This window comes from Tursiops truncatus, chromosome 3 (genome assembly GCF_011762595.2).
Source record: "Tursiops truncatus isolate mTurTru1 chromosome 3, mTurTru1.mat.Y, whole genome shotgun sequence".
NCBI lineage: Eukaryota > Metazoa > Chordata > Mammalia > Artiodactyla > Delphinidae > Tursiops > Tursiops truncatus.
This window is the reverse complement of record NC_047036.1, coordinates 124267325-124286027: the sequence shown is the minus strand read 5'-3', so window position 1 is coordinate 124286027 and position 18703 is coordinate 124267325. Positions and strand designations below refer to the sequence as shown.

General features: G+C 37.9%; 1 protein-coding gene across 9 annotated transcripts in view; it reads right to left on the bottom strand.

The window, feature by feature from the left end:
• Nucleotides 1-18703, bottom strand: part of FBXO38 (F-box protein 38) — a 52099-nt gene that overhangs the window by 15102 nt on the left and 18294 nt on the right. For all 9 annotated transcript variants that reach the window (XM_019924671.3, XM_019924674.3, XM_019924677.3 and 6 more), the window contains exons 8-14: nucleotides 17852-17945; nucleotides 16707-16837; nucleotides 12763-12933; nucleotides 10972-11114; nucleotides 9862-10072; nucleotides 2270-2389; nucleotides 649-828 (exon numbers count right to left, since the gene is read on the bottom strand). In XM_019924671.3, the coding sequence (XP_019780230.1) occupies nucleotides 649-828; nucleotides 2270-2389; nucleotides 9862-10072; nucleotides 10972-11114; nucleotides 12763-12933; nucleotides 16707-16837; nucleotides 17852-17945 (1050 nt within the window). The remainder of the gene's footprint in view (nucleotides 1-648; nucleotides 829-2269; nucleotides 2390-9861; nucleotides 10073-10971; nucleotides 11115-12762; nucleotides 12934-16706; nucleotides 16838-17851; nucleotides 17946-18703) is intronic.

The window sequence follows — 18703 nt, the reverse complement described above, 5'->3', positions numbered from 1 at the left end:
TACCCAAGGAAAAATAAGTAGACAATTTTAAAAAACCTCATCCTTTGCAGAAAGTGGTAAGCATACGGTTCTGGGAAACAGAAGGGAAGACAAGGAAAGAAGTATAAATCTAAAAGTTAAGAGAATTACAGTTTCTTGGTGAGGCAAATGGCAGAACGTTGTTGACTGGATTTAAAGGGAGACAAGGGATTGTAAGAACATACTTTAGGACTTCCTCAAGCACCAAACTAGCCACCAACATTTGCTAAACACAACTGGACAGATTACCAACTGGGGAATGGTTGTTTTTCACTGCTCTGGATGACTCAGTTGTCATCTTTTATGTAACGCACAGGCCCCTTGCTAATCCCTGATACTCTGATGCCACAACTTCCTAAAGCCTCCACTGTGGGACTGACAATCCTCACATCTTCTCTTCCCTGAGCCCCAATTCCACAATATTCTTATTGTGCTGCACCTGCCCTTGATAGCACCACCCAGATTTTCCTCTCTTGCTTGGGCTGCTGCCTTTCTTGCCTCCTGTCACATTTTGTAAGGATATGTTAACTGCACCACAAGCTGTGGCAGGGACACCATTATATAAAGGCCAGTGTGTCTGTTCTCATGGTGACTCTCACTAACAGGTCAGAGTAAGACACAGTCTCTCACCTGATAATTCCCTGGACTGTACAGACTCTCCGGTTTTTTCTTCACGCTCAGAGAAACGCCGGGCACCATTCTTAGGAATCCAGACTTCTTGGAGTTCTAGACTGTCTTCCTCATCGTCACTCTCTGAGTCATGGACAGTAATTGGGGTTGGTTTTACTACACGCTGAAGACCGCTGGGTCCTAAAAGAAAGAGCACAGGCGTAACAGTCACTTTTTGCCCAACAAAGGGTCTCACTCAAAGTACTGTTTCCAGGGATCTGGGCTCAGAGATGCTTTGGCTCTACGCAGCCTCCCTGATCACTCATTTTAATGAGCATATACTTGGATAAGACACTGAAAACACGTTAATTCTAAAGTAAACATTAAGTATGATTAATATACCACCCAACATTATATATCTCTAAAGGAAAATTAAAGTAGAAGAGCATATGGCATCTCCCTTCAGGATCTTCACTGTTTGAAACAGTCACATAATCATCCTAAAAATAATCAAAATAAGAGTCATAATAAAAAATTTAAAAAAATAGAGTCATAATAATCATTTAAAAAATAGGCTAGATATTTTCCTAATTTTGCAAATGTATGAATGAAAGCAAAGCAAATGAAGATGAGCCTCTGACACCTATGGGACTGGTGAGAACTCTGCATTCTTTAATTAAGTATAGGTCTAATGCATTGGATGTCACAGACATGTTCTTGAAAGGCTAGATGCATGTTACAGTTTGCTTATTTGATTATATTTATGTCAAAAATGTTTTATCTTCTTGGCATTACACATTGTAAACCTTCAGCTCTTACAACCCACTTTTGACTGATATCTGCTCCATCAATAAAATGTAAGCTCCAAGGAACCTTCCCTGTCTTTTCCCTGTCACACTGTACAATGCCTAGCACAAAGCAGGCACTCAATAAATATTTGTTGAATAAGTGACTGCATCTGTAAGACACTTAAAACAAGAGTAGTTAAAGAATATGTTCAATTCAAAGACAAGGCAGCATCTGAACAGACCAGGAGTGAGAAAACTTGAGTTCTCATCTCAATTCTGTCCTTTGATCAGTAGCTGAGTGGTCTTGAGTAAATCATTCCAACTTTTGAAAGAATATTAGTTTCCCCATCTGTAAAGATGAAAGGTTATATTAGGTAATCTTTATGTACTCTATGACTCTTAGCCTGCCGTAAGTGACCCAGTGGCAAACTAGACTAGATCTTGGTCTGTTTATTAAATCAACCTCTCCACTGCTCCTTCTCCCCACCAAAATGAAGGGAGAGGACAAGCAGGATATTTAATCAGGGTGTTTATTTTCCTAGCTATAATTTGAGTGCTTGCTATCTCCACACACACGCACACACACGCACAAATATGCACGTGTGTACAACAATATAGAAAGAGGAGTTGCTGCCACAGTTACAAAAAAATCAAAACCAAACTTTAATAAGACATGTATACACATGCGCAGCAAGAACATCAAAATGTAATACAGGCCTCGTCAAAAATAAGCAGCATGTAACACATCATTAGCTGAAATGCTGAAAAAAATAATCGTTCTCAGTGTTTTACTTTCTTCATTAGAGTCGGGCCTAGTTTTCAGAACCATGAACGTGGGAAGTCACACACTTTACCTGCTTGTTCCTCGTCGACGTCCACAGGAATAACTGCCTGACTGTGAGCTGGAGCCTCATGCTCACTCTCAGCCGTCACCTCTCCATCTTCTGGAACCATGTCTTCCATCTCGTTCAGTGCTTAAACAAAAATAATCACAGTCAAAATAAAACCAGGAGATGTCTAAAACAACCACAATGGCAGGCAAAACTGTGGCACCCTTGAGAAATGAACAGCCTCATGATCATTAGGCCCATTCAGAAAGAATATCATGTAATTGTGCTTCATTATGTCAACATCAATAAGGAGTGTCCAATTCTATAGGAGGGGAGATCACACATGGGAAAGGATCACTTGGTAGAGAAAGTCCATCATTTTAAGGTGAAAGCAGGGAGAAAGGCACCGCTGAAAGAAGAAAGCACCTGTTCATTCCTGAAGATGTTACCAGGGATGGCTTATGAGGCAACTGTTTGTCTCCCTCTAAGCTATTTGCCTGATGGCAGTGAGAGCCAGCTACTGGAAGACCTTACAATCATCTTGTAAGCAATTAGTCTTATAGTATCTGCCAGTTGAATCAGGATGCATTCATTGAGCAGGCAAGCTCAAATTGTGTATTTCTTTTCCTGCTCTCTAGAGATTGCATCATTTTTGGCTAATGTGTGGCAAGGATTATTAAACACTGTAAGTATATATTTAATATTTTAATATCACTCAAATGTTTTATTTGCATCTAAGTCTTCACTAGAGTTATTAGTGCCTATCAGTGAATGGGAACGTTTATATTTTCCCCAGATGATAAGCACAGTGAACAATATCAGACTGATAAGCTTCAATCACTTTACTACATCTTCTTAAGATACAACGGTCACTTTTCTACGAGGATCCTAAATAAAATAATTCCTGGCTTTGCCAGCTTTGTACAAGATTAAATCCAAATCCCTCAAGTCAGTATTCAACCCAGGACCCTCTTACTACCTACACCTAGGCTTGGGTTCCTGGTCCCAGTTTCAGTCAGGACAATACCAATACTGTCCTTTACATTTATAGCTCGGCCAGGACCGAGAGGGCGGCAGACTGTGTTTACCCTGTGCACCACTCAACGCCTTCGGGTGCTCAACACTACTGCTGTGAAATCAACCAACCATCTGAATGAAATGAATAAACCAACACAGAAGAAAACAAGATCCTGTTCCAGAAAGAACTAAAGAATCTACAGAATTTGTAAGTAGACAGGACAAATTCATACAGTCAACAAAGAAACAAGATAAAAATATGAGTAAGCCAGAAAGATACCACTCAGATAAATGCCACTGGAATATACAGCAGAGAAGTCTGAGATTTCAGGGGGACAGTGGGGTTTGCTTTGGTCTTAAATATACACAACAGTACATTCCCCCTCATGTTTAGCCTCCCATCCCAAATTTTTGCCCAGCCCTAGCCCTCAATAACTACACTTTATTTAGGGCCAAAAAGAGAACTCACCTTGTTCGGAAACATTACATGATAAAAGCCAATCGATTTGCTTCTTTCATTCAACAGTGATTACGAACAGCGGCTAGTAATTAATGTGTACATACTCTATGTCTGGCTCTATGCTAAATGCTCTTATATACATTACCATATTTATTTCTTATAGCAATCTTACGAGGGTATTACTACTAGCCTCATTTTTGCAGGTGAGGAAACTGAGGCTTAGAAAGGTTAGTAATTTGCTAGGATTTGGAATGAGGTCTGTTTCCAGAGCCTGCTACAATACAGGGATGATGAATAGAAGGGAAATTTATAGTCCCTGCTCTCAGAGAATGCACACCTTCGAGCAGAAATGTTAGACACACAGAATAAGGGCAGAATATACTCATTAAGTGCTAGAACAGTCCAAGTAAGGGGGACATGGACAAAAAAGCAGCAGTTAATTTTCCTGTTCGACAGGGAAGGTTTCACTGAGTTGGGGTGACATTTCATATATACTAGGAAGCACGTTACATTTTCCAGAAGAGTAAGTAGCCCAGTGATAAAAAGAACAAGAGTTTGTGTTGAGATGAGGGTATGAAAGAGAAAAGAAAGCTAAAAAGGTTGTCTGGGTCCCAGATTGTGAAAAGCTTAGAATTGCTTCTTATAGGCAGAGGGAACCACTGGAACAGTACATTCTTATATCTACGTGATAAGGTTTTCCAAGGCTGTTGAGCAACTGCATTTTAGGTTGCCACAACAACCTGTGGAAATATTTAATATAATATCTCAAGGTTATTTTAAACTAACTTCTTTAATTGTATCCATTCATTTGAATATTTATTTAGCACCTACTACAATGTGTTACTGTTCCTAGGTGCTAAGAAACAGTGGTAATATTCAATATCTCTATTTTCATGGAGCTTATTCCAGTTGAGGAAGGAAAAAAAATTTTTAATCAACAATAATGAAAATATCAGAAAATAATATCTTATGTAACAAAATTAAAAGAGGATGATATAACAGAATGAATTGGTGACAAAGTGGTAAGGTGATCAAAAGGTACAAATTTATAGTTACAAAATAAATATAAGTCATGGGAATATAATGTACAGCATGGTGACTATAGTTATTAATATGTATTGCATATTTGAAAGTTGCTAAGAGCAGATCTTAAAATTTCTAATCACAAGAAAAAAACGTTGTAACTATGTATGGTGATGGATGTTTACGAGACATCCTTACTGTGATCCTTTTGCAATATATACAAACACTGTCAATTATACCTCAATTGAAAAAAGAAAAAGATTAAGGTGGTAAGAAAAGACAGCTCTGAGGTTAACATTTAAGCTAAGACCTGAATATCAAGAAGAAGCCAGCCATGCAAAGATGGAGGGAGGGACATTCTAGGAAGAGGCAGCAGTTGGCGACAGCTTGGCACATTCATGCATGGTGTGTGAGGTGGGAAGTAGCACAAGGTGAGGACAAGCCAGATCATGTAGCACTTTATGGCCCAAATCAAGAAACTGGATTTTTTTCTAAGGCAATGCGTAGCTACTGGAAAGTTTTAAGAAAGGGAGTAACACTGTCTGGTACATGTTTTTTAAAAACTGCCCTGGCTGCTCTAAGAACTAATTTTACTTTGAAAGCTGTTAAAACATTTAGGTAAAAAAGGTCTGGTGCAGGGCTTCCCTGGTGGCGCAGTGGTTGAGAGTCGGCCTGCCGATGCAGGGGACACGGGTTCGTGCCCTGGTCCGGGAGGATCCCACATGCCGTGGAGCGGCTGGGCCCGTGAGCCATGGCCACTCGGCCTGCGTGTCCAGAGCCTGTGCTCTGCAACGGGAGAGGCCACAGCAGTGAGAGGCCCGTGTACCGCCAAAAAAAAAAAGAAAAAAAAAAAAAAAAAGGTCTGGTACAATGAGGAAGGAGAACGTAGATGGATTGGGGAGATGTTTTAGAGACAGTCAACAAGACTCGCTAAAGGACTCGATGTTGGGGAGTGCAGGTAGGTGCAAAGAAAGGATGATGTCTCAACAGATGTCTCTGGTAATTAAATGAGATGATGCTACCCTTGGGCTAGGGAAAATGCAAGTGATTCTTGGTTTTGATTTTTTTTTCTTTGTTTCAAAATATTTTATCATTGGGCAGTACCTCTTTTTCAGAACAATTTTAAATTACAGAAACGATGTAAGCTATCTTTTAATCAAGTATCAATGTTTACTAAATATTCTGTTCAGGAGAAATGTTAAAAATCCTGTTACCAAATATAATCATAAACCTTAATGGATCTGAGCTATTTTAACAAATATATTAACTGGTCTCTTTTATATAAAACCTGATTCGAAATTTATAGCCTTCATTAACCATTATAAAATTAAAAAGTCACTGACATTTAACAAAATAATTTGCATGCAACAATTTCTGGTATCAGGAATAACTATTTAGCAGTTGACAAGTATTTGCCCCCAAATAGAAAACAAAATGAATCTACCGGGATTATTTTTCACATTGTAGCTGGTCCTCAGACTTCAAAAACAAGGATTTCCAAAAGTCAGTGGTTTTCAACATAGGATTCCCAAACAGCAGCATCAGCATCACCTTGGAACCTGTTACAAATGCAAATTACCTGGTCCCACACATACCTACTCAGAGCCTCGGAAGTGAAAGCCAGCAACCTGTTCTAACAAGTCCTCCAGGTGATTCTGATGCACTCAAATTTGAGAACCATTGCCCAAAATTAAGTGCTGCAGAGCAATTTCACTTAGTGGTTACTTTGTGGAGGTAGTGGTGAGGGAATGGAGTGGCACCCCACTATTAAAAAAAAGCAGTATGTGGGATTTGTTTTAAATCCAGATAGAAAATTAGTTAAATGATGTATAGGCAAAACTATGCTTTGTTGTTATAATTACTTCAAAAGTAATTATATTAAAATAATGTGGCAAAATGCTTTAGCAATTACAGAATCATGATTTTGACACATGGTAATGTTATGTTAGGCAATGTGAATTGTTAGAATATATGAACATCTCTTCCTGTTCTACAGTGCTGCAAAATGAAGGTAATGAACTTGTATTTTCAGTTAATATAACTAGCTCACAATAAAGCATTCTAAATCTTAACACTTTTGGAAGTGCAAATCTAAGAAAGATAATATCCTTAACCAAATTACAGAATTTTGGTAAATTAATACAGTACTCTGTAAAACAACAAAAGCATATTTTTGTTGGAGTCATCTATTACCTTAATGATAATGTTCACTATAAAACACCATATTTTATTTCAGTGGTTTATAAGGCAAAGACACAACTTATACAAATTAAATTGCTTTTAAAATTATACAGTGCCCTTCTTTGATAGGCAATTACTTCATGCAAGCTGATTAAGTTAAATACAACAGAGTAAAAGAGTGAGTGAATCCGCTTCATTCCAGCGTTGGTCCAAAAGCTCATGCATGGAAAGTTTTAAAATTCTACATTAAGGAAACTCAACATGTGAATACCCATTTCTAAACTAAACTAAAGTAATATTTAAAATATTGTTATGCTTGTACTTAAAGATTGGAAGCATCAATGTTAGTCATTTCAACTAACGTTATTTCCCAATGATCCCTTTTATTTTTAATCCCTGTACCACTCTTTATGTTTTTTCTGTTAGTTGTTTCTCTTTCTTTTATTTGAATTCTTTCCACCACTCCTGGTTTTGATCAACAGTCACATGGCCTTTCTCCAGGTCCCCCTTTTTTTTTTTTTTTGGGCCATGCCATGTGGCTTGTGGGTCCCGTGGTCAACCCAGGCCACAGCAATGAATGCACCAAGTCCTAACCACTGGACTGCCAGGAAATTCCCCTGGTCATTATTTTTTATTTAAAAGGATCAACCTGACATGTATGTAATAATAAATGCACATAAACATATTGCCAAGTTGGAAAGACCCATGGAACCTAACGTTTTATGCCAATCTTCATTTCTCTAAAATTCTGCCACCATCTTTGGTATTCTTAGGCTTCCTCTTGTTGAAGCTGTTGAATTCCTCAATCTTGGCATTTATGTCACTAATTCCTTTGCTTCTCAGCATTTGAAAATATCATATTTGACAAATACTGTACCTCAAGTATTTGGTTTGTAGTCATGTCTCTCATCTACTGAACCTTAGTTTCAAATGTTAGTAGATTTAAGTTTCCATTGTTCTCTCTTAAATCAAATACCGTGTTCTCGCATAAGTTTTAGCTCCTGCTGCATCAATATATGACTTCACAGTGGAAGGCATCCTCCATTCTATACTGAGAAGCCAATGGCCATGTAACTTTCTAGTGGAGTCTATAATCTGTCCAGTACATCAACTTCAACCACAACTGGGTTTGTAGGATTTGAGGAGTTCTGCACTGCAGCTGCTGTAACAGTTTTCTATGAACGGTTGGGTATTCTCTGAAGTCCAGATCCTTATGATGGCACTCAAGAACAAGGCAAAGAAACAATACCTGACCTCACTCCCCCCTCCTTCACCCCTAGCACCTGCTGGCTCTGCACTTTTGTTTTTCTATTTTAGGAGGAGAGATTTAGCCATAAGTTTGAAATGCCTAAGAGTACTCATGTGGAAATTAAAAGTATGAAATTGGATATAACTGCAAGTACTTTAAAAAATAGAAATATCAAAGCCGAAAATACAGGTTTAGAATTCATTAGCATATAGTTGGTACTGAAGCCATGAGACTGAATGAGGTCATCTAGAGAAAATGTGTAGAGAAAAAGGGAGAACAAGGACAAGAGTGGAATAGAGGAGGTGGTGCAAGCAAAGGAAACTGAGGAGGCATGTCCAATGAGATAGGAGGAAAACCAGGAAAATGGTTTCAGAAAGGCCAAGAGGAGCAAATATCTCAGGAAGACAGAAGTGGACAACAGTGACAAATGCAGCTGAGATGAGATGTCAAAGAAGATGCAAGTGGAGAAATGACCACTAGCCTTTATAAGAGAGTCACTGGTGGCTTTGGCAAGAGCCAAAATGGACAGTTCTATAGAGAACCTGTGAGGTAAGGAAGTGAAGACAATGCCTACAGATGATTCTTAGGTCAGGACATGCATACTCAGAGTGATCCTAAAGGAAATTACGCTCTATACACAGAATACTTTCATTATGAAAGGAGTTAATGACACCAGGGCACCCCATTTCTCATTAATTACTCTGCCTAAAAGAATGAGTGAAAGGGCAACAACCAAATAGTGGCTAGAAGAGATTCCTTTTTCAGTTCTTAAGGGTCAACTGGGAACCTGGAAAATTTTTTAAGGAAACAATTTCACTCCATTTTCACTCATCAACACAGGGGCAGATGAAGCCTAATAACACATGGGCTGGCACACAGCAGGAGTTCAGTCAGTATCAAAGAACTGGAATGGATAGTTACATAAGTGAAATCCCATAGGTCCTTATTAGCTCGTGTACTTAATTTTCTGGGTGGTTTTGAAGACTTAATGATGAAAGGTATATGAAAGGTTTCCAACACAGTGACTAGCACATGACTACTATTCATTTTTCCAGTTCTTGGAACACCCAAAAATGATCTCCACGTTCAAATCCAATGTAGCTATCTATTGGTCAGCAAGATATTGAAAGATGCTCCTTCACCCATATCCTGACAGTTAAATCTCCATTAAGCCAGGCCTCTAAGGCTCACTGTACCTTAATTCTCATGGCATCTAAGTCCTTCCCTTTCTGTAAACACCCCAATAGATTCCATGGACAAGAGGCATCACAAAGATAACTTTAAAATAAGCAAGCAGACAGGCAAACTCCATCCACCCCCTCATTTGTTTTTTGTTTGTTTGTTTGTTTTGCGGTACGCGGGCCTCTCACTGTTGTGGCCTCTCCCGTTGCGGAGCACAGGCTCTGGACGCGCAGGCTCAGAGGCCATGGCTCACGGGCACAGCCGCTCCGCGGCATGTGGGATCCTCCTGGACCGGGGCACGAACCCGTGTCCCCTGCATCGGCAGGCGGACTCTCAACCACTGCGCCACAAGAGAAGCCCCCCTCATTTGTTTTGTTAGCAAGGTCCCCCAACGTGTAAAGTGACAAACTGAAATAGGCGGTGAAGGAAAGAGAAGAGAGTAAGAGAAATATGACCCAAAGTAAAAATCATTTCTATCTGGAGCTCACAAAAGATCTGGGTTACCGTCGGCTGCAAACTGCTGCTCTCCTGGCTGCAGGTCTTGCCGGAAGTCATTCTCCTCGTCTGAGTCATCTGGGTGATGGTGATTGTTGTCGTGGATGTTGGCATTATTCTGCGCATTATTATCATTGTCATTGTTGGAGTTCTGATTGCTAACAAGGGCCGAGGAAACCCCAATTCCTGTGCCTGCACTCAGACCAACCCGAGCACAGCCCTAAAGCAAGAAGAAACCACGTGCTTATTAATTTGGGTTAGTGTAGAACCCTGCATTTTTAATATTCCTCCATTTCATCTTTACACAGAATATTTATATGGCACTTTATGAAATACTTTCACATATTCATAAAGGACCTCATTTAAGGCCCAGAACGCTTCAAGCAAGAAAAAGCGTTATCACTCTTGATTTACAGATGATGACATGCACAATGGGAAGGGATCTGCCCAACAGTGCACGACCAGTAAGTGGTACACCTGGGACTTGAAACCCAATAATCTGTCCTCAAACCCTGAGCTTTCCCCACTATATCACACTGCTTCAACAGTGGGAATATAACCATTAAGAACTGACAAGAGAGAACATAATTTGTTGAAACATTAAGTTTTTATTACGATGCGAGTATAAAGCTTTATGTGTTAAGCAGTTTTAAAATAACATTTTGTACAACTGGGCAACCTCAGATTTCCCCAGATATGCAACTGAACAGAAAAGGTAGCAGCAAAGTAAAACATTCCCAAAACAAAATTCCTAATCCTTACTTATATTTTGGGTTGCTAATTAGAGATTTAATCTTCCAACTAATTACTCTTGAGTAATAACTTTTGCTTTAGCTTAAATTTCCACCTTTGCTCTTACCTTCACTTTATAAACCTGATGGAGACAGCTTTGCACTTACTTTTTCCTTTCCTTTCTCTGGAAATCCCTTAATAGTCATTTACCAGAACAAGTGGCTATACATTATTATAACCTTTATGCCTTCCTTCACTGAGGCTGGCAGTAAAAAGTCAAATTAGAACATTGTAAAGGCATATTATTAAGAAAAAAAATTACTTAGGTTGTTTTATTTTCTTCCTTCAGTATCAAAATAAACAAAAATGCTCTCAAATGTGACTTACTTTGGGTGGTTCACGAAACATCTGGTCCAGTGAAATAAACTCCAGGCTGGGCAACAATTCAATAAACTGGCCAAAGGAGTCCAGCTTCAAAGCATGGCAACGCACTAAGTTGATATCAACCAATCGAGTCCATCTTGAGTGGTCTATTGAAGAAACGATATGGCCAGAGAGAATGTAACTAACACTTTCTCCATTACTCATGAATTTTGCTATAGGTCACAAAGACTTTCAAATCCTTTTTCCCTGAGTAAATTTTCTTTTATTTCATGATCTCTAACACTTGATGACTCTAAACTATGATGTTTCCTTACCTAATTTCATTGTGAGAAATAGATGGCTTGGAAATCATTAACTTGAAACTAAGTCAGCCTATACTTAAATGTGATTCACTTAAAAACCTACATGCCTATTTAACGATAGGATACTAGTTAAAAGAAATGTTGGCATATTCCTTTCATAAAACAGTATGCAGCTATTAAAAGAATGAAGAAGAACTGAATATGCTTACTAATATGGAAAGCTCTCCAAAATATTCTTAGTGCAAAACACAAGCTACAGGACAATGTATACACAGTAAGGTCCTTTCGTATATGTAAATCATTTTTAAATGCTATATATGTATAGGCTGCAATATGCACAAAATAACCTGTCCAGAAGAATATACAAGAAACCGTTGATGGTGGTTACCTTTGAGAAGAGGAGACTTTTCATTTTGTACCTTTCTGTATTGTTTGATACTGTTTATCAAGTGCATGTATGACTTTTAGTTTTTAAGTGTTAACAGGAGTTCTGAGTGATGGGATTATAGGCCATTTTTTATTTTCTTCTTTATACTCTTCTGTATTTAAGAAAACAAACAAACCAAAAACCCAATAAATGTTATTTTTTAAAAGCGATCTACGCCGCATACAGCCTAAAGTTTATTTCGCAATAACTTCTTGGTGCTGCTGGGCAAGGGGTAGAACTTCTCTTCTCATGGGTGAGACATGGCCATTCTAACAAATGATCTCAGCAGAGGCCTGGGAGCCCTACAAAAGGTCTGGAGATGGGTTTTGTAAGGAGCTACAGTATCCCTGTGCGGTGGCTCAGACGGCAGAAGAGACTGGTCTGCAGGTGTCAGTAAGGGGGCTTGGTTTGCTAAGAGGATGTCAAAACGAAAATTCTCTAGCTCTGAATTTATTTAAAGGCTTGTGAATTTAGGTTTTTAAGAAGGGCTTTAAAAGAAATAAATAGCATTACTCTCTCAGGGAGGGAAATAAATTCCCCTCATAAGGAAAAATACCAAGTGCAAAAGTCACACTTCTATACACAAGAGATACTGTATGGAGGGGAGATTTGAAATAGCCTAGGATTTTAAGGCAATAGAAAATTTCACAAGTTAATGTTTAATATGTCACCTAACTCAAGTTTTTAAAATACATACCCACTTTGTTGGTTCAGATGATATGCCATTTGAAGTTAATACAGAGAAAACAACCATAACATCCCAGGCAACAATTCCTAACCTAAACTTTACATGCCTGGCCCAAAGAAAAACAAATAAGTAAGGATCAGTACAACTGAATTATAACCTGGACAGTGCTAATTTCTAGGCAGAGAATTTCAGGAGTTCAAAGAGGCATTGAAAATATTTCCAACTCAGTTATCAAAGGTTCCCAGAACTTCTATGAATGATCCATATAAAATATCTACATTTTATATCAGGAATGTTAATTCATGACACACATGGAAAACAAAGATACATATTATTTTGACATTAATAAAATAGAGCCGCACTTAAGCATACAGTACCTGAGATCCAATTGTATGGGTTATGTAGATGGGGGCAATTATAAATTGCCAGATATTTGATACAGGAAAAAACTTCATTGACTGCCTTCATCCCTATATCAGTGATGATACCAGGATTTTCTACCACATCAGCCAAACCATACTTCACCAGATCTGCATTAGCCATTCTGCCTAGAAAGAGAAATTGATTTAAAAAACAAAAAAAGGTTCTTAAAGTGTCATGGAGTGTTGCCAATTCTTTACTTTAACATCCAGTATGATCAGTCTCTATGATCATCCGGCGTCATCTCTCCATCATCAGGTTCAGGTTCAGGTACAATTTTAGGTTAGGTATTCTGTACGAATGGTAGCCTTTATTTTGCAAAATAAAAATTTATGTTAAAAGTTAAGGGACAGCTAGTAGGAAAAGATTTTCAATTGTTTAGAAAAGGAAAAAAGAAGGCAAAGTCTTAAAGCAAAACTGAGGGATAAATTGTACTGGTTTACATTTATGGTGAAGTTTTAGTTTAAGCTTTTAAAAAGAAAAGTAAAATCTTAAAAGTGTAACTCTTTCACTCTATAAGGATAATGTTTTTGGAGTCGGGTGTGGCCATGTGTAGAGAAGAGTACACTTTGAAATTCAGATTCATTTTTAGAACCATGTATAGGTTAGTAAATATGTACCTAACCTCAGAAAGTGGACTTTTAACTCACATATACACCCAACTCTCTCTGCCCTTGGGCTTTAGTGCCTACTGTCTTGTCACAGACTAGGGAGTGGGTTTAGTAAAAGGATCCTCCATTCTAGATTATGCTACAGGAAATCACACCTTATCCCTTGCTTCCTATCATTATTCCTGCCTCCTGCCTGACCTTTGCTCTACAGGATGGTCCACTTGACTATGAGCAATTTGAAGGAAAATGGGACTCTGCCTAGTTAGTTTATAGTTACATTTTCAATGTCCAGCATAATGCTGGGATATTATGATATAGGAACCCAATAAATGTCTCTCATGGTCCTTGCAATCAACTGACATAAAATACAAAGAAAACACTTGCTCTGGACAAGCTGCCCTGCCCTTCAGGGCAGGGATTCATACCTTTAGCCTGGACATGTTTAAAACAACCAGTCTACTCCCAACTCTTCCAGTTTCACTTTCCATACAGTTCATGGTCTCTCTCCTAGAGTCCCTGTTTTTTGTATTTACTGGCATTTCTTGGAGATTTCACCTTAACCAATTCTTCATAATTTTTCTGAGCAATTTTCTTTAGTCTCCTGGTAAAAACTTCTTTCTTGCCCTTTGGACTTAAAATTTGCCTTCTCCCTTATGATCAGGTAGATTTTGAACTGATCCCAGGTAAGGTGTTGTCAGAATAATTGCTACAGCCTAGCATGATAAATCTGTCTTACATTCATTCCTTTGAGACCTGTTCCTGCTCTTAGGGTCTCCTGATCATCACACTCCCTCAAAACTCTGATGACATCACCTAGTACTCAGATTGTTTCTTTCTGATTCAGCCCAGAGGTCAGCTAAAAGTAAAAGCTATCATTCACTGAATGCTTTCTAAGTGTAAGAGATTGTAATAATAAAATACCATGTTTTCTCATTTGTTAAATGGAGATAAGACCGTTTCCCACTTTTTTATTGGGTGGTTTGAACCCAAGAAATAACTTGCCCTAGGTCCCATGATTAATGAACTTCCATCTCACTCCCTCTTTCCAAAGCCCCAGCCCTAAAGACTACTCTATACTGCTTCTGGATCTGAATGAGTTTTGCACCCCTATCACCTTCACATGAATCTCTGAAATCATGAATCTATGTAAACAAAGAACCCCTAAGTATTCATCCTTGGATCACTTTTCTTATATTCCCAGTACACAGCATCTACTTTTCAGCACACCCATTTCCCCAATCTGGCACTGTCACTTTTACGATAAGTGTATGGGGACAAAGATGATGTTTCTATTTATATTTTGCCAGAAACTTTGTGACAAAGAATTGCTGCAAGTTTTACCAGGAGCCACCCTAACCTCCTGGAGAGATGCTTCAAAATCTAAGTGGCTGAGAAGCAAGAGATTAAGTGAAAGAGTATAAGCAGTGACCTCTCATTCCTCTCTACATAGTCTGTTAGACACACCTGGCACCTATTTTCATACAGAGAATCCCAGACTGTCTTTGGAGTAATAGAGGAGAGTACGTATACAGGAGAAATGGATGAACTGCAACAAATATGAAGAATGGTTTATAAAAAAAAATCAAAGCTAAGAGACTATTAAATATTAAGGAGACTATGAAACAAGTTACTTTGAAAAACGAGATAATGGTAGTCAAAAGGTAAAGTGTTGGGACTTCCCTGGTGGCAGAGTGGTTAAGAATCCACCTGCCAATGCAGGGGACATGGGTTCGAGTCCTGGCCCGGGAAGATCCCACGTGCCGCGGAGTGACCAAGCCTGTGCGCCACAACTACTGAGCTGCAACTACTGAAGCCTGCATGCCTAGAGCCCGTGCTCTGCAACAAGAGAAGCCACTGCAATGAGAAGCCCACGCACTGCAACGAAGAGTAGCCCCCACTCGCCGCAGCTAGAGAAAGCCCGTGTGCAGCAACAAAGACTCAACGCAGCCCCCAAAAAAGGTAAAGTGTTTTTCTATTGAAAATATGTGTTGAGGGGAAAGAAGCACTATAGGGAAATAGCTGGTTCTAAAGATAATTCTCAAAGACATTCTTTCAGTGGACCTAAATGTGGCAATCATGAAAATACAAAATTTGTCAAGTTTTTAGGTTTCGAGAAAAACAAAAAACAAGACAGTAGAAAAAAACACCAATTACCAAGCTAATAATCTTAAGTTACTACATAGATACTATAGAAACAGAATGTTAGCAACTTCACTGAAAACCAGAAAAGCCTGATACCAAATACATTAATTTTATTTGAAATTACTATGCTAGTTTAGCATTTTAAAGCTACGTTGGTAAAAAGCTGATCTTTTCAAAGCTATATAGATTAAAAATGATTCCTGTGTTAAAAAGGCTAGAAAATAATGCTTTGATTTTTTTTAATGCTTCTCCTGTATTGGTGAGAACTGCAACAAAGTAAAAACAAAACAAAAATCCCAACTATTATTGTGACATATATCAGAAATGAAAAGGGACAAACAAGTCATATTGTTTGATCTAGACTAAAAAGAATTAAGCCTTCTTATGTTCTTCTACAATGCAAATTAGATCCAAAGAAAAAATGTCATCTGGTATGACAATGAGAGTTTAAGAAGACTTGTTACAAATTACATGGGTAAGAAACTAATTCTTGCAAAAATAAAAACATGCTGAAGGTGTAAATGTTTTTCCATGTCTGACTAATGTCATGTGGAAAAAAAGTTTGAATAATGAATTGACATGCATTCAAACCCAAAGGAATGAGTTCCCAATTGTAAATACATTCCAGAAAATGCTGTGAACAAGCCTTCCAACAGCAATCATCATTAAACGAATACTGACCATTATGTGCTCACACTATCTGGAAAATCCAGAACCCCCAGTGGGCTTATTACAGAAATGAAGAGCATGGGCAGGGAATGGGACCTCATCAGAGAGGACCATCAAAAGCTTCAAGAAGTGTGGCAGATCAAATTCAACAAATGGAACCAGGGATGACATTCTGTGAAAAAAATGAAGCAGAATGGGAAAGAAACTTGGGGAGCAAAGGGGGGACAATATCAAATGTAAATAAGGATCTTTTTTTGGGTAGACAATCACTACACTTTCTATAATATGCTAAAATCAGAGGCAATATAGAAAGAAAAAAATCACTGACACTTCAAGTTTAAATTTTTTAAGAAGTGAGAGCACCTAAGATTTTAAGCTGTTTTATATTCAAGAAAATAACGGCACATCCCAATTCAGAGTTCACTTTGTCAAGTAAGTTCCTGACAACAATTTTAGGGATTAAATGAGATGATTCTTACTCTGCAGCAAAAACTCATCTACATATCCCAGATGAAGGGTTTCAAACTGGGGGAACTCCAACTCTGCCATCTTCAGGGCAGAAAAGACGCCATCTTTGGTTAGGGAAGGCTGGATCCGAACTTCATGTAACCTATGAACAAAGAGATACATATAAAAGTAAAATGAAAGCCATCAGAATCAAAGGTACTTCCTAATGTAAGGCTCTGAAAGAAGTTTATCTTACTGAAGTGTCAAATGCAAACAACTTTCCCCCCTCCACTAAAAAATATCGGATGTTTCCTTTAAAAGGGTATTTTATAAAGTGCGGACACGCCTTACGTGTACACTGAAGTTACAGTAAATAATAATGAGTTACACTGTTATAATCTTATATCCTTTCTGGTACTTTCTTAAACCTGATTAAGTCAAGGCAAGAATCTGCATTTCTTTAATATCTTTTTTAGGCTAGTATTAAGTCCCATTTAAACAAAGAGTATAGTTCTATAGTAAGTAACAATATTTACTCACTTAAACTTAGATAGAGTTTTGTTGTATTTATATTCTTAATATTCTACTGATGGAAAGTAAGAGTTTTGTTTTTTAATAAATTGAAAAATGGTTAATTCAATTTAAGTATTATAAAAGTAAAAGTAGAGGTAGACTTTTGATATGTAGGAAATAATAAACATGGCATAAAGTGATGTGAAAATAGGTTAAAAATATAAAGATGTTAAAGGTCAGGACTCTGAAAAAGCTGACTTACAACACTGATTTCTGAATAGCAAATATTATCACCAACTAACTAAAACAACTGGGAAAACCATCTGGAGGTTAAAACAATGGCTCCTGAGCCGGCTGCTGACACCAAAGCATCAATGCTGACTTCTGTTGGAGTCTCAGGCACTTCCAGATAATTGACTGCTTTTCTCTGATGAGACCACACCCATTCAAAGCTTGCTAGGTCTGGAGTGCAGCTCAGTTGGTCATCAGTTGTAACAGAAGACTCCCACTAAGTGATAACCTACTGCTATTTAAACAACTCCTTTGTATTTTAAATCTGAAAAAGGCATGCCTCAAACTTCAAACACATATTCCCACCAATTTTTATAAAACAGGAAAAAACATAATTCTAAGACAAAAGAAACAATGGGAAGAGGAAACATACCTACGGGCAGCAGTGATGATGAGGTAACCAAGATCTACTTCAAGTGCATTTTTGCAAGCTCCCAAAACAATAGTGTGCAAATTTCTAAAACCACCTAGTTAAAGGAACAAAAACAATAATTCTTCCATTTGACCACAGCACTGTCAGTAAAGCATTTCTACATACTTTAGATGATAACTGTTTAGGCGTAATCATTTTAGTGCTTGTATATCACATTGTGGTTTTAATTTGCATTTCCCTAATGATTAGTGAAATTTATCCTGTTTTCATGTTTACTGGCCATTTAGATATCCTCTTTTGTGAAATTTTTTCTATTCAAAATGTTTTCCCATTTTTCCTATTGTGTTTTCTGACTTTTTCTTACTAATTTTAGTTCTTTCTGGATACAAGTCCTTTGTCAGCTGTATTGCAAATAGCTTCTCCCACTCTATAGCTTGGCTTTTTACTCTCTTACTCATGCCTTTTGATGAACAAAAAAATCGTTAGCACAGTTTACCAATTTTTTTCTTTATGCTAAGTGTTCTTTGGTATACTATTTAAGAAATCTTTGACTACCAGAGGTCAAGAAGACGTTCTCCTGAGTTTTCTTTTAAAAACTGTATTTTTTACATTTGGATCTATGAATCATCTGGAATTAACTATTGTGTAAGGTATGCTGGCTCCTTAAGTAAAATATAAGGTGGAGTCATTCTTAAACACTTATTAGGGAAGAAAAGTCTCTGCTGCTCTTTTAGGCCCTTTATGCAAACTCTTAGCTTTTGGTACCTCTCTCCAGGTCTTCTAATGAATGACTGCACTGTGGTCTTCTTTTCCTTTCATTTTTTAAGTTTATTTTTTACTTTTTATTTTTAC